The sequence below is a fragment of the Pieris brassicae genome, chromosome 6 (genome assembly GCF_905147105.1).
Source record: "Pieris brassicae chromosome 6, ilPieBrab1.1, whole genome shotgun sequence".
Classification (NCBI taxonomy): domain Eukaryota; kingdom Metazoa; phylum Arthropoda; class Insecta; order Lepidoptera; family Pieridae; genus Pieris; species Pieris brassicae.
The window spans coordinates 7,244,686-7,271,356 of NC_059670.1; the positions used below are offsets into that span (position 1 = coordinate 7,244,686).

Consider the following 26,671-nt stretch of genomic DNA (forward strand, 5'->3'; position numbering starts at 1 on the left):
TTGAAGATGTTGTGAGGATTCTTTTTAACGGTGATGGCAAATATCGTATGACCAAACTGGAAATCTATTGATGCAGTAAGGATAGAACGTACGACCTCAGGATTGAGTCGCACACCACTAAACTTTTCGAATTCCCGCTTATTGTTTTTCTATTTATTATTAGTATTACTTTATTAGTAGTCACTATGTAATTACACAATATATGTTTACCATAAATGGTATTCACTTTTTAAAACAACCATAACACATAGTTATTAATATTTTAAAAATATGACACAAATTACGGTTAAAAAACAAAAAAACGAGTTACTGAAAAAAATCATTGGACGAAAATAAAGCTTTACATCAATTATTTATTATTTCTTTATTTTTTAAACTAATAATTAATGATTAACAGTTAATAATCAATGATGAAGAACTGTCTGTGGTGTCGTCAGCGCTGGGAGGCGTCAACGTGGATAATTGCGATGATCCAAGAAACGATTCTTGCTAGTACGTATTGACCATAGTTTAGGATTTCCTTTAGGTACATTTTTAATTCGCAAAGAACGGAAAAAATGTGCATTAATTTTATTGTTAAATACATTATTTACACATTAGTCTGTCCATTCTTCGCGAGTAAGTAGGTCCCACTCGTTATTATCTTTTGTGAACCTATTTAATAAAAAACGGAAACAAAATCTGGTCTTTTTTGCAGTTCACTTCTTATTGTTTGGGTGTTTACATCGGTTTTAAAGATTTCATTTAAAGAATTGCTGGAATTCAATTTACGCGTATTAATTTACACGATTATAAGTATACAGCATCAGTCAATTAAATATCATTTAACTAAATGAAATTGACCTTAGGTAAATAAATAAATAAAATTCCTTAGGTACCTGTTTTTTTTGCAAAAGAGTTCATATATGTTTCCTTGCTTTAATGTTGTACTAAAAATAAATTACTTTTTTTTACAGTAACAACATTTGCAGAGAAAGACTTGAACCTGTATCATACCCAAAAAATCTAACAGACAAAACCCATCATACCATCGTAGCAAAAAAGGGATTCAAATTAAAAAACCACAAATCGAAGCAAAAGAAGCGCGCACGCATGGAAAAGTATAAGCGGAAAGGCTTTTTCAAAAAACGATTTGAAAACGAAATAATGACAGAAGGACCGGTGTACGACGGACAGACGTACATACAAATGAAGTATATGAGTAGTAACGAAATTAACTGGGGCGATACTAATAGTTATCCGAGTTTTACGGGAACTGACAGCTTTATTCACATCGATGATGAGGAGACTATGAAAAGGTAAGTAAAAATTAAAAGAAAACTATTTCTTTAACCGGATTAAAGCTATTTGTATAATTATAAACTTATAATTATTTACATAATTTTAATTTTAAAATTTTCCGACGTTTTGCGTGTTTTACAGCGTGCGTGGTCACGGTGACTGAAGACAAAAGGTGTCGAATGTCAAAAGTATCACAGCTATAGATAAAGTTGTGTTATCTGTATTTATTTCCCTGGAGTTGGTATCGACTAAAAGATGACGGGCTTTTGCAGAAACCGGTTAAAAAAATTATTTTCTTTCAATGTGTAAAAGCTATGTTAACCAAAGACAATACTAGTAAAAATTATTTTATTAATATTTATTTAAGCTGCTCCCGCGAACTCCGTTTTGCCTTAATTGATATTTCATGTTGTTTTCTAGTTTTTCCAAGCAATTAAAAAAAAAACATTTAATTATCAGACCAACCCTCCACAACAACTACACAGAAAAGCTCAATCCTCTCTTAATTATAAAAGTCATTTTTCTATAAATATGGGCATAAATAATAAGTGAACATTTTGTTTTATTTATAAAAGCACTCTCAAATTCAAGATGATTATTAATCCGTATTTATAATTTCTACAGATTGCTAAGTTACACCCTGGACATAAACATCCGTTTCCGGTCAGTGTCACCCCATGGCCTGTTAGTATGGAGTGGCCGCGCTCCTTTATCTCCAAGAACAGACTTTCTTTCACTTGCCGTTGAGAACTCTGTACTTGTGTTTAGGTGAGATAATTATCGTGGAATATTTCTCAATTGTATAACGCTATGAATGTAAAGAAGGAAGAAACTATGTCGCGTTTTTGTTGGATTTTATTCACCAAACAAATTCGCGATGTGTGCTTTTCACAAATTTATTTCTTTAGTTTCTGAAATGTATTTGTCTTTAGACATACATCTACATTGCATTTTACTAATACAATGTCTAAATAAAGAATCGTCGGTTAAAGAAATTTAATTTAAAACATTGAAATATTCAATTGTTATTCAAAGCGGACATGCTGTATTAATAAAAGTTTGAAATTATTTTCAGATATGATCTTGGTAGTGGAGAAGTCGTTATAATAGCAAATCATACTAAAGTAGACGACGGATTATGGCACAGAGCAAGAGCTACTAGGTAAGACTGCGACTGATTTAACATTTTTTTTAATAATAAGGGGGCAAACGAGCCCACGGAACGCCCAAAAAGGGCAGTCATCGCAGCCCATACACACCCATTTTTAGTGGGTGCATTTTTGCCGGTCTTTGAGGGTGGAGTACGCTCGAATTTTGAAGAGTTGGAGGTCGTATCTCTCAGGGAAGTTCCCCGTCGAGAGTGGATTCCACAATTCGCTTGTTCGCAAAAGAAAATGCCTTGTGAATCGGACTGTGGAAGATTTCTAGCTATCAAGGTGATGTTGGTGAAATTTAGAATGAATACGGCTCGTACGGTGCTGAAACGAGGCAGGAGGGATCAGCCCAAACAATTCTTCAGAACACTCACCGTAGTACACTTTAACATTGGAGCTTGACAATTCGACAAGCCCTTCGCTGAATTCGGTCAAAAGGAAGAAGCTTGTATTTGGGAGCTCCAGCCCAGAGATGTGAGCAGTACTCCTTATGAGGTCGTACTTGAGCCTTGTAGAGCTGCATACGTAGTACCTCAGTGAAATACTGCTTAGCCCTATCCAAAACACCCAGCTTTTTGGAAGCCAGTTTGACTGTCCCCATTCCAAATCCCATTTGGAAATCAATTAGCTTACTTATTCGAGAAAGAAAAAATGGAGGACAGTTGTATGATTTCGATTCTTGTTCTTTTATTGCAGCTGTATTTATTGATAGAATAATAGTAAAACGATCTGAATGAAATCTTGTAGGATAGAGGTTTTTTGTTTTATTATTGGCTAGTATAAGAATAACGTGGACTCAATGACGGGTTCATATCGGTTTAAAGCTTTTAGTAATAAATATGTTATTTTTTTCCTTTGCCTTCTTCGTTTACATACTATGGTTTCTATAAGACATTGAATTTAAATTTCAGGAATCGACAAGCAGGTGTTCTAGAAGTGGATGGGCTGGGTTCAGTCGGGAAAATATCTCCGGGAAAACTCAAACAACTGAACTCTGAAAACGGATTATATATAGGTAAGTTTAAAACTTTTTAACTTATAGTATTTTTTGTTAATTATATTATGGTGTAGAATTTCTATAATCTCTGTTGTCGGTTGAATGATCATGATATTGACAATTGACAAATGACGAAAGAAGTTTTCGTCATTTAATCCGTAAATTATTTTTATTCATAAATAAAACATGTTTTTAGTATTTTTCTTGATATTTATTTTGGTATTCAGCCAAACATTTTAGTTAATTACGTAAATATAAGGGCAACATTTCTATACTAATTATCTGTTAACATGACAGTCTCAGAATATGAGTATAAGACTCGAAACGTCAAATTATGTATATAATCAACAAAGCATTTAATTCTGTTACAATATATTTAAAAGCATAGTACCCGTGTGCAGACTATATTAAATGTGTTTCTAAATTAAACGTTTACGTTCCAGGTGGTCTACCCTCAATAGAAATAAACACAAATGGAAAATACAAGAGCGGTCTCGTTGGGTGCGTCTCACAAATATCGCTAAGTGGAGATTTCGACATCCCCTTAACTTTATCAAAACTACCCCACACTATAACTAACAATGTCGGTCGATGTACACCATAACAAAAGTTTTGTCAGAAACAAAAACGCAAATAAATTTATTTCATTTTGCATATGGAGCCTACTCCTTACATACATATCAGAGAACATCGGCAATAATGCATCAATGTGGGTACTTTTAGCTTCGAGTTATCTAACAAATTCACTTAAGCTTAGTGAATGAGTTTTTTTTAATATATTGAATACTTTAATAGTCTAATATCATTATCAGCGTATATTTATCTGTTTTCAATCACAGTTTTAAAATAATTGAAAAACATAAACGGACGAAAAAATGTAAATCCAATAAAATTATTTGTTATACTCAGGTAACTATAAAACAATTTATATATAGTATAAATATATTAAAAGTATTACGAAATAAACCCAAGTTTGATAGAATTTGCTAGTTTGCTCGAAAAAGTCCCAGTTTTTGGTTTGAATCTGTATCCAATTTAGTCAATTTAGAATGAGCTGTGTTTGTGGCCGAAAATTTTCTTAATAACTTTGATTAAAACAAATACTTGAACATTATTGAGTATATGATGCTAATTAAACGAGATCTAATATTAAAGTCGAAATAGCGAAGGTACAAAAACTATCGTCTTTGCAATCTTCCGTCAAAACATTTTAGTTTTTTTGGTACTTTTTGGTTTAATTTAATGGTAATGTGTTGTCATCTTGCATATGAATTTAGAACGTAATTTTATGGTAGACAATTATTAAAAAAGTTACAAGATTTTCAATATTCACTATAGTATCAAGAGTTTGTATTTGTTTTAATCACAGTAAAACTTAACCTTTTTCGTACAATTTAAAACTTTTCGAAGTGCTTTACTATCTAGTAGATATGAAAAATACTATTTGTAATTAAATAAATTATAGTCGTACAAGTGATTTGCACGCAATTTAGTTTCATAACACGATTTGTTAGTGCGAATTCAGTGTTTTTCTCGCTCTCATCCTCGCGTTTCACATGGCAAGAGCGAGACAGAAAATTCGCACGCTTTACGACCCTACTTAAGAGCGGACTTAAGTTTTAACCTTGAATTTCTTGATGGAGTTTTGGTGGAATCTTAAGTCATCTTAGGTTATGTATAAATTAGTATATAACACGTAATAGCGTTTGTATCGAATTTTGCATATAAACGTTTACTAGGAGTGAGTAGTAGATAAATAGTAATTGGATTTGAGCTTTTATATTTAGGCTTATGTTTGCTTAGCTTCTGTATCATTTAGTAGTATTATTTGCCATACAACCTAGTAAAACAGCCAACATTTACCCACAGCTAATTTTGCATAGCTTCGTAAGCAAGTCCCATTTGGGTTAACACTAATAATTTTGTCAATTAACTAATCCACAGGGTTAAATATATAAAACATATCTTTCTTTGCATAAATCTTGCTCTAAAATAAATGATAAAAATGCAAATCGACCAAATTTTTTTATTACCTACTTAAATGTTTATAAAATATGTTGAATACACTTAACCAAATATGAAACTAGTCCACTTTGTTTAATACTATAAATTATAGAAATATGATCTCATACAAATTGTAATATTATTTAATAGATGTTTTGAGTGTTATATTTTCACAGGTCTGTAGGGTTATTGAGATTTTTACTTGCATAATGTAGTCACATTTTCCTTTAAAATTTGCATATTCTCACATTGGTGTTTTTACCTAATTTTGCTTATTTTTTTTATCAGGCGTTATGTTAGGATAAATCTCAATAATGCAATACCTGCTTTTCATTGCATTTTGGTAAGTTTTATATGCACAGCTTATCAACTTCCCGGATTTTTTATTTTATATGTTTTAGTTTCAAACCCCATAGTACAATAATGTTTCTGGCTATTATAAATAATTGGAAATGCCTGAAATATCTATATTTATAAATAAGGTATAAGTTTGCTTTTTAAATACTATATAAACCTATAAATGTATCAGTACTTAATAAAAAATATTTATATTTAAAATTAAATAACCATAAACAGTTACACTTCTTTTGTATGGACCCTAAAAAAATATCTCAATTTATACAAAAAAAAAATGGTTTGCATATTAGCACCACTCTTAGTTGTACGCAATGGGCATTGCCTCTCCTTCGATCATGGCCTCATATATTACATGTTATTATACCACTGAGCAATGTAAAGCAGGTTACCAGCGAAGTAGGAGTAACAAATAGCTTCGTAGACTTAGTTTTGTATGTGAACCTGTCCGATGTATTATACGCCGTTATTTGTACAAAATTATAACACTAAAAATACCACGTGTTTTATTTTATAATAAATAACATGTATGACCGCCTCTATGGTTTCGCTAGTCAGAGATTTCAAGTTCTAAAGTGACAAAAGGTTTGTTAGGCAATAGAAGAATGCAATCTCTGATATTTTTTTCTATAAAATAATCCAGATATTTAATTTAAGATGTCCAGAAATGTGTTTTGCTATTATATCCCTAACTGAACCTTAATATACTTAAATTCGTAAGAGTATAATATTAGCCTTTTAAAACGCTGATATTTTCAAATTAATAATGAAAATTGTATAGTTAGAAAACTAAAATAAATTTTAAAAGTTTGATGCCTATGGCAGTGAACCTTTGCAGGCAACATTGGTCTTGCAATACTTAGAGAGAAAAGCAAGCGGCCTCTGAGCTCGCCGGTACTAACAGGCGCCAATTTAAATTTTATTATTTTCCGCCTGCTCGCGGCCACGCCATCTTTTGTACTTGGCTGAGGTAGGTGATACGGGGCTAACGTGTCCACACAAAAGTAGTTGTCTATTATAATTTAGTAATTATTTGGTAATTTCTTACTCTACACTGTAATAATAATTATTTATTATAAAAAAATATGAGTATATAAATATGTTTAATATATATTTTACAAGTTTATCTTGCAAACTTTACATTGTGTTTTGCCGCGTATAAAGTAACTTTCTATTTCTTCATATGTATTAACATTTACTCAAATTCAGTACATTTAAAAAAAAAAGTCATCAAACTTGTATTTAAATTTGAATAATTATGTAGTCTTAACTTAGCATAAGAGTTAACGCATATATGAATTAGATAATAGTAAATAGGCATTAGGTTTTTTGGCAAATGACAAATCATATTATACATACATTGACTATTAACAACTGTCAAAGTCAGCGCTTTTCATAAAACTCGTGTCTTGTCAGTTTACTCGTAAGTGACAGTCGTATTAAGTATTCTGTAGTCAGTTCGGATTTGCTTTCGTAGTGGATTTGTTGTGCCGCAAATTTCAGAAAATACTTCGATAACAATTCTCAACTATCGTTGTACTTTGTGGAATTAATTTTTGTCCAGTCATTAATTGTAGTGAGAACATTTCTGGGTTATATTGTAATTTTAAACTAATTGTACAATAATTTGTCGTTTTACATTCCTTGTGTATCGTGAAAACTTGTGGACCGTGAGAGTTGAAAACTTGGTAACGAATCTGCCATGTAAGTTATTATTGTACTTTATGTTGTAAGTTAATAATATGCGTAACATAATAATTAAATATGTATACCTAAGTTGAATTCTTCTGAAAAAATTTAACTAAGTAGGAATATTCGTTTATTATTAAAAAAATCAGATTCCGTGATGTGTTTTTGATGAAAATAAGCATTTGAAGCATTTTATCCAACACCATTCATATCACTAAAAAAATCACCCGAGATCTCTACTGAAAAGCAAACAACTCACTTTACTTATAGATAATTACATTAGTTATACTATCTGTAATATTTAAAAAAATAAATAAAGCTACGATTGAATTTAAATAAACAAGGATAATGCTTAGACTTTATTTAAAACTGGTACTACTTTTCCTTTTGGGTTTTATATTTACGTAGTTGCTAAAATTGATAGATTTTATCATTCTAATAAATAATAAAGGGTGACAAAACACAATAATTTTTAACATTTTCAACTTCACGACATGAATTAAGTGTTTTAAGCCTACCGGTAACTCTTTATTTTGTCGTCCTAAAAATATTTGTTATGCTAAAGTATTTACTCATAATACACCTAAATGATTACATTTATGTGTAAATACTTACTTTACAACTTATGTCGTTGAACTTTGACGATTAAAATAAATACAGTAAATAAGTAAATTTATACCATAGATTATCACTAACAAATCTCTATGTTCGAATTTTATGTACAAGTGACAGTAGTCTTAATAAATATATCTAACGATTGCTCATACTTTATCGTGTGCGCGTGACCATGAAAGTTTAAGTCAGCCATTCATGCACCGTGGGATACGAACACAAGGATTTTGTAATTGAGGAAATCGACAATTTTACTTCTTATACCTAAACTTTTTAACTAAACTAAGAATCTTTGTCTAAGTTTTGAATAAGACAGAGTTGCATATTGTCGGCGATATTTCCTACCTATAAACGTATTTTAACTAAAACGTACCTCAATTCTTTTTAGTGGCATAGAAAACCTCGCTCGGCATATTACTGGTGCGCAAATCTAGTGTCCAATATTAGTGTATTTTTTATCTGTGCCTTAGCAACTTACGGATGATTTAGATAATAAAATTAAGTGGAACTCATGTGGCCTTACAACAAGTAAAAAGAAATGTTTTACAAACCTGAACGTGAAACGCTTAAGGTCAGTATTGTCATAAAAAATGTGACCTTGCTATATTTTTTATTCCGATCGCTTCAACGAATACCGTGACTAAAGCGACTAGTTTCCGCCCTTGGGTTCGCGTACAAACATTTGCAAATATTGAAGCAAAGTTACACTAAACCGAAACTATTTATTCACATCTAATTATTATTTAAAAAAACATATAAAAATCTTATTATGTTCATAATAATTCCTATAAAATATATGGAAAATCCCTTTTGGAACTAATGGCTTTTAAGAGAAGAAGCATACCACCTAAAAAGCCGCCAACGCACTAAAACATCCTGGTGTTGCCTGACCAGGCCCATGAACACTTACCTCTAAGTGCCTGCTTATTTACCTCCTGTCCCATACAAAAATTGTGTCATAAATCCAACAAGGTTGTCTTCTTAATGCAAATTAGTTGGTAACGGCTTGTGGTAATAATATTTAAACCTTGAGTTAAAACATTTGAAGGTTATATTTAATTTTAATTAAAATATTTTAAGAATTTTCATATTAACTACTATGAGTTTCATAAGTCTTGTCTAATCTCAAATCACGTATTCAAAAATGCGCTAAATATTTTATAATATACATTTTTAATGGTTTAGTAATTGTTAAATATTTTATTTTATTTGGAAATTGTGTAGTAATTAACTCAATATTGTACAGATAATATTTTTTTATGTACCAATGACCATCAAAACAAAAAGTTCAATAATATTAGGGAAATCCCCAGTTTCATTTTATATAAATCTTTTCCTTATATCTTTCTATTTATGTCTTCATTGAATCTGATGAAACCCGTTAACATCACGAAAAAAGAACTAAATATGTGATTGCTCCACGCCTTATTGGGATCGGGTATAGGGCAAATGATGAATATTTTTAATATGAGTAATATTAATAGTCACACACCCTCCGACAAACACACACACAGAAACACTTACGACAGACAACCAATATTTATATGTAAATATTATATTTTACTAGGGTATGACGTTCATGGTAATCCTTTGTTAACACATACATTTGTTATTTTTTATTTTTATAATAACTGTTGACTAGCTAAATAATTTAAAAAAAAACTAAAATTTCGCCTATGTAAAAACTGTATTTTAATTGTTTATAATAACTTCTATCAATGTTGTCGGCCCATTACAATTGATTTCGTTCTATTAATCAAAAATATGTATATATAATTATCCTCTTAGTTACTTTTCCTTCCTGAGCTTTAGGAATTTGTATTTTGACAATTATTTGTTTTAAAAATAACAATAACCGGCAGAATTATTTCTGTCGCACAAGTCAATTACCCATTAGACGAATCTCGGCCACGGTCCAATGACGTCACCGGCAGGGCCTTAAGCAAGAGTTATGACATTGGTGTGTCAAAACTGCCGGCCCATAAATATCGTTTAACATGAAGTGTTCATTGATGCAATCTAACTATGTATTTACCTGAATGTGAAAGTAATTTCCTGCCACTGCGCATAGTACGTTTATTTATTTGCAAAGTGACACGAAAATTATAGAGATAAAATATTTCTTTGAAAATGAAATGATCGATACAACAAAAGCTATTCTAGTTAATGTAATACAATGAATGTTGGTTTTATTTAATTTAAACACAAACTACGAAAGTGATTTTTGTAGACATTATTTTTTATTAGTTTCTATATCAATATGCATGTTTAAAAATACAAGAATATTACATTTGCAACACATACACAATAATTTATATTAGAATATTTTCTTTAAATATTACATGACATTTTAGACCTTAGTCTCTCCATATATCCAGAGATACCGATTACAAAAGTTATGGAAAATTTCTAAAACTTTCTGCCCATTAACAGTACGTACGTTCACAATATCTAAATTTTCACTGATAAGTATATTATTATGATAATTAACTACTGAAAACCATTGATTCATATGATTCACCGTCCATTTTGGAGTAATACGTAACAGAAATAGCAGAAGAAAAGAATTCAACGCGTTTAGTATTCTGTTTTTTTCTACTGACAAACACGTCTACTATACCTTTATCCATCCTTTTAGGGAAGTCTCTTCTCTTGATGGTGTAACGGATTGGCCATACTTGGAAGTACCATCTTATTCTTGTAAAATCTGAAAACTTAGAAAACGCAGAAGATGTCATAAAATCAATCAGTAAAATGTACTTAGGCAATCTTAGTTTTAATTGGTCAAACCGATGCATAACACTTAAAATATACTAAATCATATTCGTGATGTTCTTAAAAACTAAATGAAGCCAGAAAAGCTTGTAATTATTACATACAAGTATCACACATCTAGAATCGAATAACACATTGTTAACAAGTTGCCACAATCCTAATAAAAGTTTTTAGTAACAAATATAGTAAAATACATATCGTATAGTTGATGAAATCGATATTAAGGTCACTGACCTACCTGGTGTTATGCAGTTTGTATGCAACACGTTTAAATGTAGGACAGACTCGCGACTCGTCCGGCCTCGGACAGGTGTCTGCACTTTGGTTACTGTTACATGACAAGTATTTGTTTTTAGGGATTTTACTAAGATTTTTTTTAATAATAAGGATCTTAATGTTAGGTCAGATGAAATAATTAAATTCAGATCAGAAAGAAATTTATCTTGTTGATAAAATATAGTTATTAATTTATAACTATAGTTTAATTATCGTATTGAGTAATTTACTACATAAATGAAGTTGACGGAAGCAATAAATAATTTTATGACCTTTCGGCGTTACACATATATAAATTCTCATTATTGGAACAATTTCGAATTTTTCTGTCGTTTATCACTGCCGGGAGAACGTTGTTATCAGCTTTTGACGGGATAAGAAAATAAACCCAAATGTTTGATGAATATTTTTTTTAAATTAATTATACCAATTCGAACTCAATATTTATCATTAAGACATGTTTTAGTCTGTCGGGTCAGCTAGGTGTGTATATTTTTCACCCTTTGCATTACTCAGCTTTATTGTGTTTTAATTAACATTTTAGTTCTAATGCCAATATAATGATTTATGTTATTTTTATGTTTTGTTGTAATACAGCCAAATTAATCATTCTAATTAAAAATTAGTTTTTTTTAACTTTAGTACTCGCGCAAACTAAAGCCAATATTAAGTTTTAATTATAAATATAATAATTAAAGGGAAAAAAGTCTTACGAGTTTTTATATTTCATGGAATCGGCTCAGATCAGAATTGTCATTTTCGCCTGCTTACCATATGATCATTTTGTGTTTGAATGAAGTCTTTTATACATAACGATAACAAAACCATAGTCTATATTTTTTTAGTCTATTACTTATGTATAATAGATATTAAAAGTTTGATTATTTATTATTGAACAATGTACTGTCGCATTGGCACCAAACGAATGTGAAATCAAATTTGACCGAGAGCCATGTATCATATTCAGTATTTTAATGTCAATAAAATGAAATTATATTCGTTTTTACATTTTATTTAATCATTTGATGAAATCATTCTGACACGGAATAACAAATAATAAAATTTAAGAAATGGGTCGTTCCGCCCCACGATTGGCATTTAAGCCGTCTAAGTTTTCGGAAATAATAATTTCCTTAACTCACGAAACACCAGTTTCTTAACCCCTAACCTCATTTAAGACCCGTTGAATAATTAATACCCTACGAAAGTGAAAAGGTGACCCAATTTTTCGCCCTATACAATGTTTGTTACTAGCGTTCCGACATTGTATACGTGACTGAAATAAATTTATTTATTAATATAAGTTCTAAGCAGTAGTAAGTGAAAAAATAGTACACAAGAACAGAGTATCTTCACCTTGTTACATACTGTAAGTAGCGTTATTGGACACTTTATTGTGTTAATACTTTTTAGTGAATTAGGTTAGTTTTAAATTAGTTAGTCTTAAGTTAGGCTAGATCGTAATATTAAATGTCTTTATGCATAAGCAATATATAAAAAATAAAACAAGTAATAAGTAGAACATTTTTTGTATCTTTATATGGAGTACGGAGGCACATAACACGACTTGGTATGAAGAAAGTTTTTTGATAAGAGCGTACCAATTCTTAAGGTTGCCAACGCACTTGCGAGCTTTCTGACAGTGTGAGTGTTCATGGGCGGTATTTACTACCATAATTTTTTATTACTACCATCAGGTTAGTAAAACCTCCGGCCCGTTTGCCCCATGATCTATAAAAATACTTGACTATAAATTCAAAAAAGAAATAAAAGCACGTATTTAAATTGGACAGCAGATATATGAAGTAATTAAGAGGTTACAGAAAACTTTACGTTTACGTTTCTTTAGATATATAGTTAGATAAATATAAACACGATATCACGAAATTATTTTGTCTTGACCCAGTTTGGCTTCAGAAATTTAATCGGACGTTATATTTTATAAATAACAATTATTTTGTATTGTATTTAAGATCTTAAGTAGGTTATTTTAGTAATGATTAGATATGAAATTGTAACTATATTAAAAAAAACAATTTGTTTTATGATCATTTGTTATATTATCATTATAGAGATAAAGTCCATTGGTTAACCCTTAATACCCCTTAAGTACATTTAATAAATGATAATAGATTCACAGTTGTCTTGACGTTTGAAATTTCTTTTAGATTTTTACAAATGTGTTATTAAAAGCGACTTGAAATAAACGACAATAATCAATGAAAAAAAAACCAATGGAGCTACAACCTTTTTAGGTCTGTTTTATGAGCATTTGTTAATCTAATAGGCAAGTAGGTGATCAGCCTTCTGTGCCTGACACACGCCGTTGATAATATGTAACAACAGGGATTCGAAACTTTGGGGATGATGACACTGACATGATAAGCCAACAATCAAATGCAAGTTTATCATGTAAATAAATAAGTTTGTAGGTATAAAGTAATAATTTATTATTACGTTAAATATAAAGCTGTGTAAGGCATTAATTAAAAAAGCAAAAAAAAACATTTATATTTTTTGTTGTTTTTAGTTTATTATTTTACAGCATAATATGTAACTTTAGTAAACCACTGTGGTTTGTCTATATATAACCTCAGCAGTCTTATTTAAAAATGCGACAAAAGCATATAAAAGTAGTTTTTCAATTTACTTTTAATATTACAAAAACCTCAACGTTCTGTCGCCATATACGTCGTTGGCTCTCGATGTACAAATGTAGAATATTTTGTTTAAATTGATTTAATATTACTTGTCTTTATTCGTACTATCAGATTTAAACACCTTTTAAATGTTTTATACTCATTATATATAAATTATTTATGCTTATACGAATCAGACCGTAAATTATTTCAGTACGTTCAGACGAGGTTTTAAAATCATACATATAATACAGATACAGTGTGATAAATTGCACAGTGCTTGTAGATCATGGCGGCATCTAATGAAATACCTTGCTGAGAAAGGCCGACTGCAATTTGACCTCGCTACTATTGGCATAAGTCGTTTAGTGCGTCATGTAACATTTGAATTATACTTACAGAATAGGTACGTTGGTTGACTTAGCTCTGTTGGCAAATAATTTGGTTTAATATGGGCCAATTTTTTTACTGGGGACACAAGCTTGTGTTTCCTGCTAATGTAGTTTCCTTATTAGCTATTCAAAAGATTGTATTTACAAATTTTATTTGCGTTACTTTACTTTGTTTTCTTCGAAATATGTACTCTCAAAATAAATACGCTAATCTTGAGGAATAAAAAATATTTAAAATCGTTTAATAAACGCCCATACACCGGTTATTATTCCAAAAAACATTCTTTATTTTAAGAATCCGGCAAAAAGCCTTTTTGGCAATAAAAATCTGTAAAATATAAACAAACATCAAGTTTTTTTAATTGTTCTTAAATTACACAATACACATTTGTTATTTCTCGATCAAACACGTTCTCTGAATAAATTAAAAAAAGAAAAATACAAATAATAATCGCGAAACGTCAGGAAAGTTTTTTTTTTAATATTTTCAATTTTACTGCATTTAAATTCCACTGAATTAAAAATACACTTGTTTTAATAAAACTTTTAAGAATTAATTAGCTACAGTTAATTAACATATTGAGGTTGATCCCAGGTCTACTGTAAATAAAATTTAGTTTCACGTTCTGTCAAGTTAAGCGAAAGTTAATGAAAACATTCTCATAGAATTGTTAGAACAATCATACAACTTTTAATGTTATTGTTATAATTCCAGCCAACCGTCAGAAAAAAACAAACACCCTTAATACCCCTTAAGTCCATTTAATAAATGATAATAGATTCACAGTTGTCTTGACGTTTGAAATTTCTTTTAGATTTTTACAAATGTGTTATTAAAAGCGACTTGAAATAAACGACAATAATCTATGAAAAAAAACCAATGGAGCTACAACCTTTTTAGGTCTGTTTTATGAGCATTTGTTAATCTAATAGACAAGTAGGTGATCAGCCTTCTGTGCCTGACACACGCCGTTAATTTTTGGAGTCTAGGGCAAGCCGGTTCCCTCGGGATGTTTTCCTCCACCGTTCAAGCGAATGTTAGAATAAGTAAGTATAAGTCCATTGGTGTACAGCTGGGGATCGAACCTACGACCTCAGGGATGAGAGTCGCACGCTGAAGCCTACACTGCTCAATAATTCAGTGCAAAAAACCTTCCACAGTTTTGGCGGGAATCATGTTAATACAGATAGAATTAGTCTTGTTAACCGTTTTATGTACATACTCGTTTTATTTGAACAATGATATCAAAAAAGATTTTGCATAATTCTTAAACAATCAACAAAGGAATGTAGTACATTAGTTTTTGCCAATGTTTTCCGCAAACCTTGGCATTGAATGAGCTAAGCCCCACATCGAAAAAGTGAACGGTAAAACTCCCACACATTCTTAAAATAAATAACAGCGTTCTCTATTTCGGTTTGGCGACGTTATCGTATTTAAACTGTCAAAATCATTCTTTGACAATCTAAACTGTAATGAGAAACACTTGAAGGTCAATTAGCGTTGAGCTTGATTCAATTTAGAATCCTTAGAATTTGGCTTATTAAGAATGTTGGGAGTTATATCCAAGAATACAAATGTATGAAGCATTTTTTTCTTTATCTCTGATACCATTTAGTTGTATAGAAGATCATTTTTTTTCTTTAAAAGCCTACATCTGTAACATGTACGTTAAGCTGATAAGTACAATTATATTTTTTACTCTTACAAAATAAATAAGAATTAATCTTATGATACGCATGCATCGATACGCCTTTTTGCCGATATTCTTATAGAAATATCATCGATAACGATACCAATGCTTATGCTTATGCTTAAATATTGTATTAAAATAAGGAATTAAGAGAAATAATTAAAATAATTAGGTGTTAATAATTAAAATAAACATTGGTAAGATTTTTGTAATTCTGTATTTTATTTAATTTGGGATCGAAAAAATACTACGTGTGATAGCAGTTAAAAGCCAACTAAAATGTCTACCAAAATGCTCGGGGACAAAGCGAGTGAGAGGCACAACAAACTGAATAAAACGCGGGGATTCCCCGGGCATAGTACGTGCCTCGTTTGCAAGGAATTGGATCAAACAAGATGCGCGTTTACATTACTTTTTTAAAGCCCGAAATATGAAAGGTATAATTGTATCGGCAATTAAAACATCGCCGATACCGATGCCGCCGATATATATCGGTGTGATTTATAATATGCTACAAGAAGTAAGAGTAATTTTGTTACTAAATATAAAAATGATTGGGAATAACATAATAAAGGATTTTTAACAAACTTTAAATAACAATTGTATCGTAAAATTTACTATTGGACTTGTAAATTTATGACAGCAAGCAATGACACACAATGACGAAAATAATTTCTTCATATAATTGATTCAGAATGCAATTATATTGAGAAACATTTGCGGAAATCGTCATTAATTGTATTTAAATTTACATAGTCTATGTAAAGTACCTAGAATATACTTTGAGATAGTGATATAACGTATTTTTTTGCTTTATGTTTAAGCTACTACTTACACATCCAGCTCACAGATTTTACAGCCAATATATATTTAAACTTTCACGATAACAAGTACTATGGAATTCCGGTCATAATTTCCGTAAACCGGGTTTCTGAGGTCAATATACTTCGAAAACGTTAACAATAGCTATGACACGTTCCTATTTATATACGTTTAAATACAGGTAATTTGAGCATACAATACTCCTGTATCCTGACACATCCACGCTTTTGTGTCCAATTTTTCCTATATTTATATATTTAGCTAATAGCTTTGTTCAAATGTTTTATTCAACCAAAGTTCCTGTGACTAAGAATTTATTTCTTTGATATGAAATGCAGGAAAAGTGTGATGTTTCGAAATCGCAAGAAGGCTATTAGACAAATGGCTTGAGATTTGTCTCATTGTCGTTAAATGTCATTATGACTACAGAGATGTCAGCCAATAATTTGGTACTGCGCGTCTAATTTGGTAAATTTACGTGCCGGAATGATATATACGTAATTATTATTTCAGATAAAATGCTACCGAGGAAAAAGGAAATGAAGTGGATAATTATAACAGTATTATGTCTAGTCAAAACTTCGTTGCAACATGGATCCGGGGCTCCACCTGGAGTAAGTAATATTAAGAAGTTTGTATTTAAATTGTAAAAAAAAGTATCAGTATGACAGGCGTTCTCTATAGATCGTTATAGTATTTGTCTTTTATACCAACCCAACGTAATAAATCATGGTATTTGCTTAAGATTTAGATTATATAATAAAGGCCATATTTACTATTCTACTATAATAAAAGGTGTTTATATTTTCAATATATTTGATATTTTTAAATATAAATAATCCTTTAACTTAATCATTTATTTACGTCAACATATAAGTAAGCAATACAGTGTTGCTGGAAAAAATTAGCTTACTCTATCAAAGACGACAAACGCCATAAATGCGTAATAAATAACGCTACATTTTAATTTAAAGATAAATAATGAGCAAAACGAAAACATATTAAACGCTTGTTAAGCGGGAAGGCGTCTATAGTTTGTCTCTGCCTTCCGTTGTCCTGTCGGAGAGTGAGAATAGTGAAATATAGAATCAAGATCCTTCCGCGCACTTGTGCATTGAAGTATCTTCTGCATCTTAAGGGAGATCTTAATATACGTTTCAGTTTTACATACTTAATTCATTATTCGTATAACTAGAAGTTATAAAAATGCATACATTTTCAGGCTTGTTTGGATCAAATGCCACGACACAGCAACATACTACCTCAGTCATCGGTGCCTCCATACGCGATTTCGACGTCTTCTGCCCAAGTGAGGCAGGGTGACAGCATCAATGTTACAATTGGAAGTCCTTTCGGGGCTCCAGTCCCTATTGGCGGGTTTATATTGCAGGCTAGGGCTATACAGGTATATGTAGTGTCTGTAGGTTTATAAAATCGTTTAATTTCTTATATTTTAATTTTAATGTAATATATGATTTTTCCAGAATACAGAACAAATAATAGGCAAGTTCACATCAGTCCCACTTCCTGAGACAACACAGATTATAAGCTGTCGCGGCAACAACGACACGGCGACTCATTCAACGCCAGAAGATAAACCACCGCTTTCTTTTACCTGGGAAGCACCTGCTGACTTCTTGGGTGGTGTCGAATTTCGGTAAGATGCATTAATCATTTACTTTAGCCTGTAGCACGACTGACAAAGTAGTGCTGATACCTCTGTCAAACAAAGACAAGACATAGATTGAATACAAGTATTTCATACGTTAAATACTTTTCTTTTTCAAATACATAGCAGAGTCTGTTCCGTAATATTTGTATAAAATATATGTTTAGTCTATGGTGTTCTAGTATTGTAGCAATATACTGATACGTTTTACGACACCTACTAGATATTGAGAATCAATCAAAATTATTATTCCACTCCCAATACAAATATCTGCCTCCGTATTGCATCGTTTTATCTAATATTCATCTGTCTCTTTTCATCCAAACAATATAATAGAAATTACGCATTTCTACGTTAAATGCCTGCAACGCACTTGCATACCTGGTATTGCGGGCGTCCTGCAGCGGTAAACACTTAACTTTAAATAAGCCTGCTCATTTACCTCCTGTCCCATTATAAAAATTCATAGAAAGACACAAAAGTGTAGAGTATTTATAAATGATTAAATATATGATTTGTTCACATATATTTTTTTAAAACAAGTGATAGCTAAGACTCTAACTAAATGTTAATTCGTGTTATAGTGCTACAGTCGCCCAGAGCTATGCAACATTTTGGCGTAATGTCGAGTCGTCATTAGTAGAAGTGGTAAGACCTGACACGGAGATCACCACTTCTTCTCCAGCTTCCAGCACCCAGAAAACCACACAAGAACCCCCTGTTATTATGGAGTCGAAGGTATATTTTTATCATTAATAGAACCAAAATTAATTACATAGCTAATACAAATTTCCTTCCTAAAAACTTTAAAATGACGTATAGCAAGTATGAATTCTCGAATTCTCGAAGACTGTTATATCTGAATGTGTCCAAGGTGTCATGAAGTAATCTAAGAACGAAAATAAAAGATAAATTTTAAGTAACTTTCCGTCTTTTATCGGTTCAATAATATTTTTTCCTAAACACATATTTGTTTGAAAGATGTCTCAAATTATGAATGTGAATTAGTTCTAAGTGTTAAATAATAATTTTTCAATTAATACATTTATAATTTGTTTTGAACTTTGTAAACATATAAATAAGTTACAGTTTAAATATACTGTTAAATATAGTTTTGTTATCGTGAGATCTTTGTTACTTATTTATAAAGATAAGACTTCAAAGTAACATTATCACAAAATCAGTTACGACACTCGCGATTTTGCATATATTCTATCAGTTTTTAAAGAAATGAATAAAATATTTACTTTAACTTTCCTTTCGAATACATATTTTGGTAAATGAGGTTCCCAAATATAATTAAAAATACACGTTTTATTGAAGGAAAGCCCCCAAATAGTAGCTCTTGATAACACAACTGGTTTGCATTGAGGTCGCAGTGACAACTCCACTTTACATATAACAACAACAAAATATACTGATTAGAGTATGTTATAAATGTAATAATTATATCACGCACGAAATGGAAATTTTAGTTTAATTAACTTTCGTATTTTTAAAGGTATATTACGGAGTTTGTTTCTTCCTTTTTAAATTGTTTTTTTTTTATTTACAGCCAAAGACAACTCCACCCCCTCTAGATCTAATCTACCAAGGCTGCGCAGACACAAAATTATGCTTCGGCGTACCTCAAAACTGTATTTCAGCTGGGAACTGCAAAGCAATCGTCTCAGTGTTTGTCGCTGGTGACGTCTACACATTCGAAATTCAGGGCACAGATAATCCCAAATATGTTGCCGCTGGTCTGAGTACGGATAATAAAATGGGCGATGACAGTGCAATGGAGTGCGTAAGAAATGAAAATGGGCGAGTTAATTTATACACATCATGGACGTATCCGAAAGAAGAGCCATACGTCAAAAGGTCCGACTCGTCACAGGATATAGTGCAATTACTAGAGTCATCGACAATAGATGGGAAGTTGTATTGCAAGTTTAAACGGGACGTAGTCTCTGTGGTTAAAGGGCAGACCTTCGATTTGGCGAATAATAAGTACTACTTGATGGCGGTTTCCGGTGCTTCTATGAAAGGTATGTTTTTAATTACATCCATAATGCATGACCATTACGGTATCTGAATTCGATATATGTCTTTATAATGTAAAGCCTATATAAAGTATTTTAAGTGATTTTCATAATACTTCATATAATTGTACGTAGTTTTAAAGTTATGTCATTTGACTTTCCGATTTCTGGGTGATTCCAGGCTCAATTATAGTTTCATATGACTGTAATTCGAATTAGTTATAAGAAATCGTTTTATACATTTTATCACTATGTAAATTCCTTTAATTAGTTATTGCTGACTGCTTTTCTATATTTTTCAGATGCCGAACGCGTAGGCTTCCATACTTTAGCTTACGAGTCAACTGGCGAGCCTCTCTCACTAGCTAGTGTAGGAGCTGCGGCTGGATCGTCAAAGCTATTGCTGAAGTTACACGGTTCCTTTATGTTGATCGCTTGGATTGGTACTGCCTCACTGGGAATTGTTTTGGCAAGGTATAACACGAATGCATAAACAATTATATAATTACAGAAACTGTATAGCAAAATTCTTAAATAATAAAAACATGTTTCCCTTGCGACGGAATTATTTTACAATTTATGATAATACTTACTCACACTGCATACATAAATAAATAATATACTGTTATGGACAACTTTGGTGCTGATAAGAAATTTTTTCTAGACCATCGTTTCTCAAGCGGGGGTCCACGTTGTTTCAAAAGGGGGTCGCAGTCTGTTGAAAAATAATAAACACAAACTACATATACATACAAAAGATTCGTTTATTAAAGCAATGGATAATTATAGTGTAGTGTTATAAAACTAAATTATAATTTTACAGTGACGTAGTCGCAAGATTGTTTAACTTTAATTTTTGGCTTTTTTGTGGGTTTCTCAAAAATAGTTGAGAAACGATGTTCTAGACAACCTGAGTCACATATAGGTACCATAGTATAAATACGATACAAAATGGAATTAAGTCCCAAACTTTTGGTTTCTGCATACAAATATGAACTTCTTTTTTCTGTCCAAAGACATAAGATATAGACAAATGCATATCTTAATTTTTTGTATATGTTATTTTAATTACAGGTATTTCAGAAAAACTTGGGTGGGAAAAACATTGGGTGGAAAGGATATCTGGTTCGCTGTAAGTATTAAACCAGTATTATATTAGATATTACGGTACTAACTATAAATGAACATTTAGTCGTGCTTCGTATCATTATAAGATATACTTATGGTAAAGTAATACTAGAATCATTGGAAAAGCAGTATAAAGCTTGGATTAAGGGTTCATCTTTCGTCACTGAGGTCGTAGGTGACACCTGCGTGTGCAACGCACTTTCTATGTTGGCACTCGCTCGTACTGCGAAGGAAAACATCGTAAGGAAATACTTCAGGCCTTAAACCCAAATAGTTGTCAACGTAGGCCTATTTGCATATCTTTATATATATATATATAATTCTACTGTACGTGTATATGTCACTGAACTCCTCTTAAACGGCTGCAGTCGGTACTTTCATAGTTCTGTTTAATATCCTAATCGCTTGATGTCACTATGTCTATATATATGTTTTAAAAAAAATACGTAAGTAATAATAGTTGCGCCGATGGTTCTTTTAATATTAGTAATATCGTTAATTCAAATGGTAAAATCAATACATATTAGAAATGACTTTTCAGTATCACAGAATACTTATGGTGGCGACTTGGTTACTAACAGTGGTTGGCTTTATACTGATCCTTGTGGAGGTGGGAGGGTTCGCAACCACCGGAGATAACCCTCACGCTATCACTGGACTCATCACTGTCATACTGTGCTTCCTACAACCAATTGGTGAGATCTTAGATTAATCTTTTTCATGCTTATAACCAGTATTTTACAAGAACACCAACTTATGAAACTATGTAAACATGAAATTAATATTTAGTCCATAGTAAAATCAATTGTTAAATTCCAAATAATCTTGGATTAATCGAATAAATACTTATTGCTAATCGTTAATAAAAATAAATTCGAAATTGTGACAAGTAGACGAATATAATATTTACGTGGGTAACACTGAAAATGTTTAGAACTGGCCTGCTAGAAACATTGCTAATGAAAACTTTTTTTGAATTTAAATTTTTGAACTCTTTGGTAACCGTATGTAGTATATTGCATTCATTTGTCATTTGTTTTTCTGAATTGGCAGCAAATCTAAAACTCTTGATAGACGTGAAAATGAACCTACCGCGATAAAATTTTCGGTCAATGATTTATTATGACTTTCGTTGTGGGCTTACTCAACCACAAAGCTATGATAGGCAGCGATTAGCATTTCTTAATGAAGGCCCATCTCGTGCCACTGTTTATAATTGGTTTAACGAGTTTAAGCGTGGACGTAGCAATATCAAGGATGATCCGCGTGACGGACGTCAAAATAACATCACTGCCGTGATATAGGAAGATAAGAGAGTGACATATCAGCAGATACCGACAAGCCTAGGCATTGGTATGAGTCAAGTTCAAAAATATTACACGTACATTTAGTCGTCAGAAAGCTTTGTACCAGATAAATTCCCCATACTTTAAACGACGACCAGAAACACCTTCGCATGGAATTTGTGACTAAAGCAGGTGTCGAGATAATGAGTGGCGCCCTGCGACTTTCATTTATACCCAAGAACTAAAGATAAAATTCGAGGTATTCGCATTATGAGCCCTGAAGATGCGGTGAAAGCGTACGAAAATGCCATAGAAGAGAGGCCTAACGAAGAATAGTCCCACTGCTTTGCTGCTTTCTCAGTGTTTCCATCGAATGTGACGATGTGTAGAGAGGAACGGAGATTACTTCGAAAAACAGCAGCAGTGTTGGCAACTTTCTACATTACGCCGATATCCATTTTCTAAACATTTTCAGTGTTACCTAGGAATTAAATTTATTTCTGTCAACTTGTAAGTTGTTGTATACAACAAAACTTGTTTCTAGCTAAAGCTTACTAAGATTTTGCTTAGAAATAATTAAGATAATATCCTTAGAAATACTGTTCGGGACTTCAATCAAACATATTAATAAAAAATATTTATTAAAGGTGCATACTTCAGACCTCACCCGGGTACGCAGAAACGTCCAATATTCAACTGGGCACACTGGCTGCTTGGCAATGCTGCTCATATTTTAGGAAGTTAGTATAATTTATTTAATCTTGTATAGAAATATTCGAATTAATAACGTAAAAACGACGTAATATTTCATATAGTTATTTATAAACTGTAGCTCGAAATTTAAAATAACATGATTGCTCAAAGGAACTAATGTTCAATTTTAATCAAAAGCACAGTTACTATATTCTATACTCTATGCCATATTATAACCTTGGCGCCATTTATAGTTTTATTTCATTCGTTTATTAATATTCCAAATGATGACTTTAGTATGAAGGTAATAAACAGTCGTGTGATTCTTTTTGTGTTTGTAGTTGCATAATATAGGTTATTGACAGTTACGTTACGATTGATATTAGTTTTATTAGTAACATTTTTCATAGATACTCTCTAATAGATGATATACGCCTTACGTCGCTATTGGTGAGTACACCAATAATGTAGCGTTATATTAGTGAAATGTTATTTGAAATCGGATTAGTAGTTTTAGAGTTTAAAGAAACGACAGTAAACTTATATTTCTTTATAAGAGTAACAAATAATACTTTTATTACAGTAACAACAATATTCTTCGCCGTGTACCTTCAGAAGGCTGAGTTGCCGCCGTGGACAGTTTTTATTTTAGCTGCGTTTGTTGTTTTCCATGTCATTATGCATATAATACTCTCGGTAAGTATTTCAATAAGTCAAATGTTTTAAAATTTCAACCAAGTTTTACATTAATTTTCTCACAAGCTGTACAAAAAATAATTCCTTTTTTTGCAGAACTTTGTTTATCGCTTGCTTAGGTTGCCAAAAACTGAAATCAACTGCTGTCACATACGCTTTATTTAAATAGGATACTCGTCGAGAATTAAAGACGCCATGTTGCTTTTAGCCATAAACAAATAACAATTTAAAAAGTGACATCTATCATTTATTAAAAGTTGACAGTTTAGCCTTTTGAGATAAAAACTTTTCCAAATTGAACACATACCTTTTTCAGTTAACGGTGTGCGTATCTGAAGGCCGTATCAGCAACGGCCGTGTTAACTCGTTCCCAATGAAAGACATGTTAGGGCATTCCAGACAAGTCAGTGCGGTCGACCGAAGCTCTGACGCGCCGGTGAGACGTTATGACGCATGCCTTTATTTCTCATCTGTGTTTAACCTTTTTTAATACTTACTAGATTAATTTTATAATAAGGATTGGAATAATTACCATAAAACAAAACTGAAACGCGTTGTATTAGCTCTACCTTGCCGCGGTCTTAAACAAATCTAAACATAAATATCTACATAATAAAATAGGGTTGGTTTTCTTATGCAATTAATATTTAAGCCATCTATGCTTTTTCTGAATAATTTGCATGCATATCATATTCCTTCTAATCACTTTCATTCACTATTTAATGTAGCACGAAAAGTTAACTTTCTATTACTAAAAAGAACTTTAAACTAAATTTAGTGTGAGTACTGCTTATAAGATTTACAAACTAGTATTTATTATGAGATATGTGTCGTTACCAGATGACGGAGGCCTACCTTTTTCAGCTGATCGACTCTCTAAAACCAGTTCCCAGTGATTGGCTCAAAAATTTGATGATATTGGCATTATAACAATTTCGTTAGCAATTATTATGACGTCATGTAATGGCGATATCCAATTTCGATTTAGCCGTGATGTTGCAATTTAATATCACGTAATACGGAAGAGAGTTCCTGTTGAAATTACTGATATTTTGTCTATACGCGTCTGATGCTGATAAACTTTTTTGTTAAATGGATAACCGAAGTGTATTTATTTATGTCACACTAATGATGAATTCTTCTTTCAGTTTGCCGGCTTCAGAAAACATCTTCTTGGAGTTTACGCGCCAATAATTTTAATTTTTGTTGTAGCCGTTGTTTGTTTAGTAGCTTTATCTCCGGTAGGAGATTTATAGTTCTATAACGGGTGCTTAATTATGCATGCATAACGAGTGGGTTTGTGTGTCGTCTCGATATAGAATTCTTAATACAACAATTAAACCTTACAAAATACTAAACAGTAAGAAATTATGTTATCAATTGGCTTGAGTACTAGCATTATTGAGATAAATTAATATAACAAATATTGATTATTTGTCTTATTGTATGAAGCAATAGAGATTGTGTATTAAAAAAAAAACATGTTAAAATATCAATCTTGTTTGTGGATTTTGGAATCGATTACAGAGAATTACCTTGGAAACTACGTATTTGACGTTTACGTTGGTGATTTTAATCTTAATTCCAGGCGGAGGCTTTTCTTGGAATTCACAAATACTTTATTAATAAGTTTTAATTATATTATATTTATCGGTTAGTTTTCAATTTACTTTCCAATGGAACAGGAATGTATTAACATTCAATATGTTTATATGCTTCTAATGCTTGAAGACCTAATAATAAGTTCTTATGTTAAGTTAAGCACATCCAATAACTGTATTTAAATCTTTAGCACAATGAAATCTTGTCGTTCTCGTTCGAAAAATTATACTATAAAGTTACTAAAATTGATCAAATTTTTCAAATACTATATATGTGAAGAACGGTTTTATTAAGAAAATATCGGTATGATTGTATACAAACCCACCCAATCCACCAATTTATATATCTTAATCATAAAGCATTTCGTTAGATCGACTATTCTTTGGGCGATAGTTGCATTAAAAAAGCATTTTTTTAATTGTTGGTTTAGCGAATCAGGAGTTCATGATTGTTTAAATAAGTTTCGGACTCAGTACGAAGCAGAACCGCGACGACAACGATTGTAATCAACTATTATCAATATAACAATGAAATTGTCGTCTATTGTTAATTTTCATACTTATTATAAGCATGTTTGGACACATTTACTTAAGTGTATGAGCTCTTTAATAAACTAAGAATTTCATTTTGTTAAAATTTATAATTTTGTAAGGTACTTTACTTACTTTTTAATACTTACTAGGTATTTACAGTTTAGCTTGAAAAGCTAAATGAATATACCAGTACTTGTCCGTCCATAATTTCTGTGATTCTGTACAAGTTACAATTATGAGCATCATTTAAAATTTAATATGAAGGTTGTAAACCCTTATTTATTCTATTTAAAAACACATGTTTCTTATATTAATATTATAAGCAAAAAGTATTTTGTAAATAAAGTTAGT

The 26,671-nt window shown here is 31.4% G+C and overlaps 2 protein-coding genes across 3 annotated transcripts in view; both read left to right on the top strand.

Annotated features, from left to right (window-relative positions):
• Nucleotides 1-6,265, top strand: part of LOC123711127 (pikachurin-like) — an 88,438-nt gene extending 82,173 nt beyond the window's left edge. Inside the window, exons 13-18 of the mRNA XM_045663543.1 lie at nt 398-492; nt 957-1,298; nt 1,906-2,049; nt 2,357-2,443; nt 3,347-3,450; nt 3,876-6,265. Of these exons, the coding sequence (XP_045519499.1) occupies nt 398-492; nt 957-1,298; nt 1,906-2,049; nt 2,357-2,443; nt 3,347-3,450; nt 3,876-4,036 (933 nt within the window). The 3' untranslated portion in view covers nt 4,037-6,265. The remainder of the gene's footprint in view (nt 1-397; nt 493-956; nt 1,299-1,905; nt 2,050-2,356; nt 2,444-3,346; nt 3,451-3,875) is intronic.
• Nucleotides 6,266-7,234: 969 nt separating this feature from the next.
• On the top strand, nt 7,235-26,630 carry LOC123711071 (putative ferric-chelate reductase 1 homolog). 2 transcript variants are annotated; one of them, XM_045663475.1, is made up of 13 exons: nt 7,235-7,494; nt 17,203-17,303; nt 17,912-18,094; nt 18,174-18,346; nt 18,943-19,096; nt 19,914-20,388; nt 20,685-20,856; nt 21,457-21,514; nt 22,052-22,205; nt 23,444-23,536; nt 24,073-24,185; nt 24,502-24,621; nt 25,334-26,630. In XM_045663475.1, exons 2-13 carry the CDS (start codon nt 17,208-17,210, stop codon nt 25,439-25,441), a joined length of 1,899 nt encoding a protein of 632 aa, XP_045519431.1. In that variant the 5' UTR covers nt 7,235-7,494; nt 17,203-17,207; the 3' UTR covers nt 25,442-26,630. The 2 variants fall into 2 exon arrangements, with proteins under 2 accessions (XP_045519431.1, XP_045519432.1); XM_045663476.1 differs by lacking the exon at nt 24,502-24,621.
• The last annotated feature ends 41 nt before the right edge of the window (nt 26,631-26,671 follow it).

Bases quoted from the DNA above. Each gene is read 5' to 3' on its own strand.
- LOC123711071 (XM_045663475.1), top strand. From the start codon at position 17,208: ATGCTACCGAGGAAAAAGGAAATGAAGTGGATAATTATAACAGTATTA. The intron at 17,304-17,911 runs GTAAGTAATATT...ATACATTTTCAG, and splicing joins GATCCGGGGCTCCACCTGGA to GCTTGTTTGGATCAAATGCC. The intron at 24,186-24,501 runs GTAAGTATTTCA...TACCTTTTTCAG, and splicing joins TTATGCATATAATACTCTCG to TTAACGGTGTGCGTATCTGA.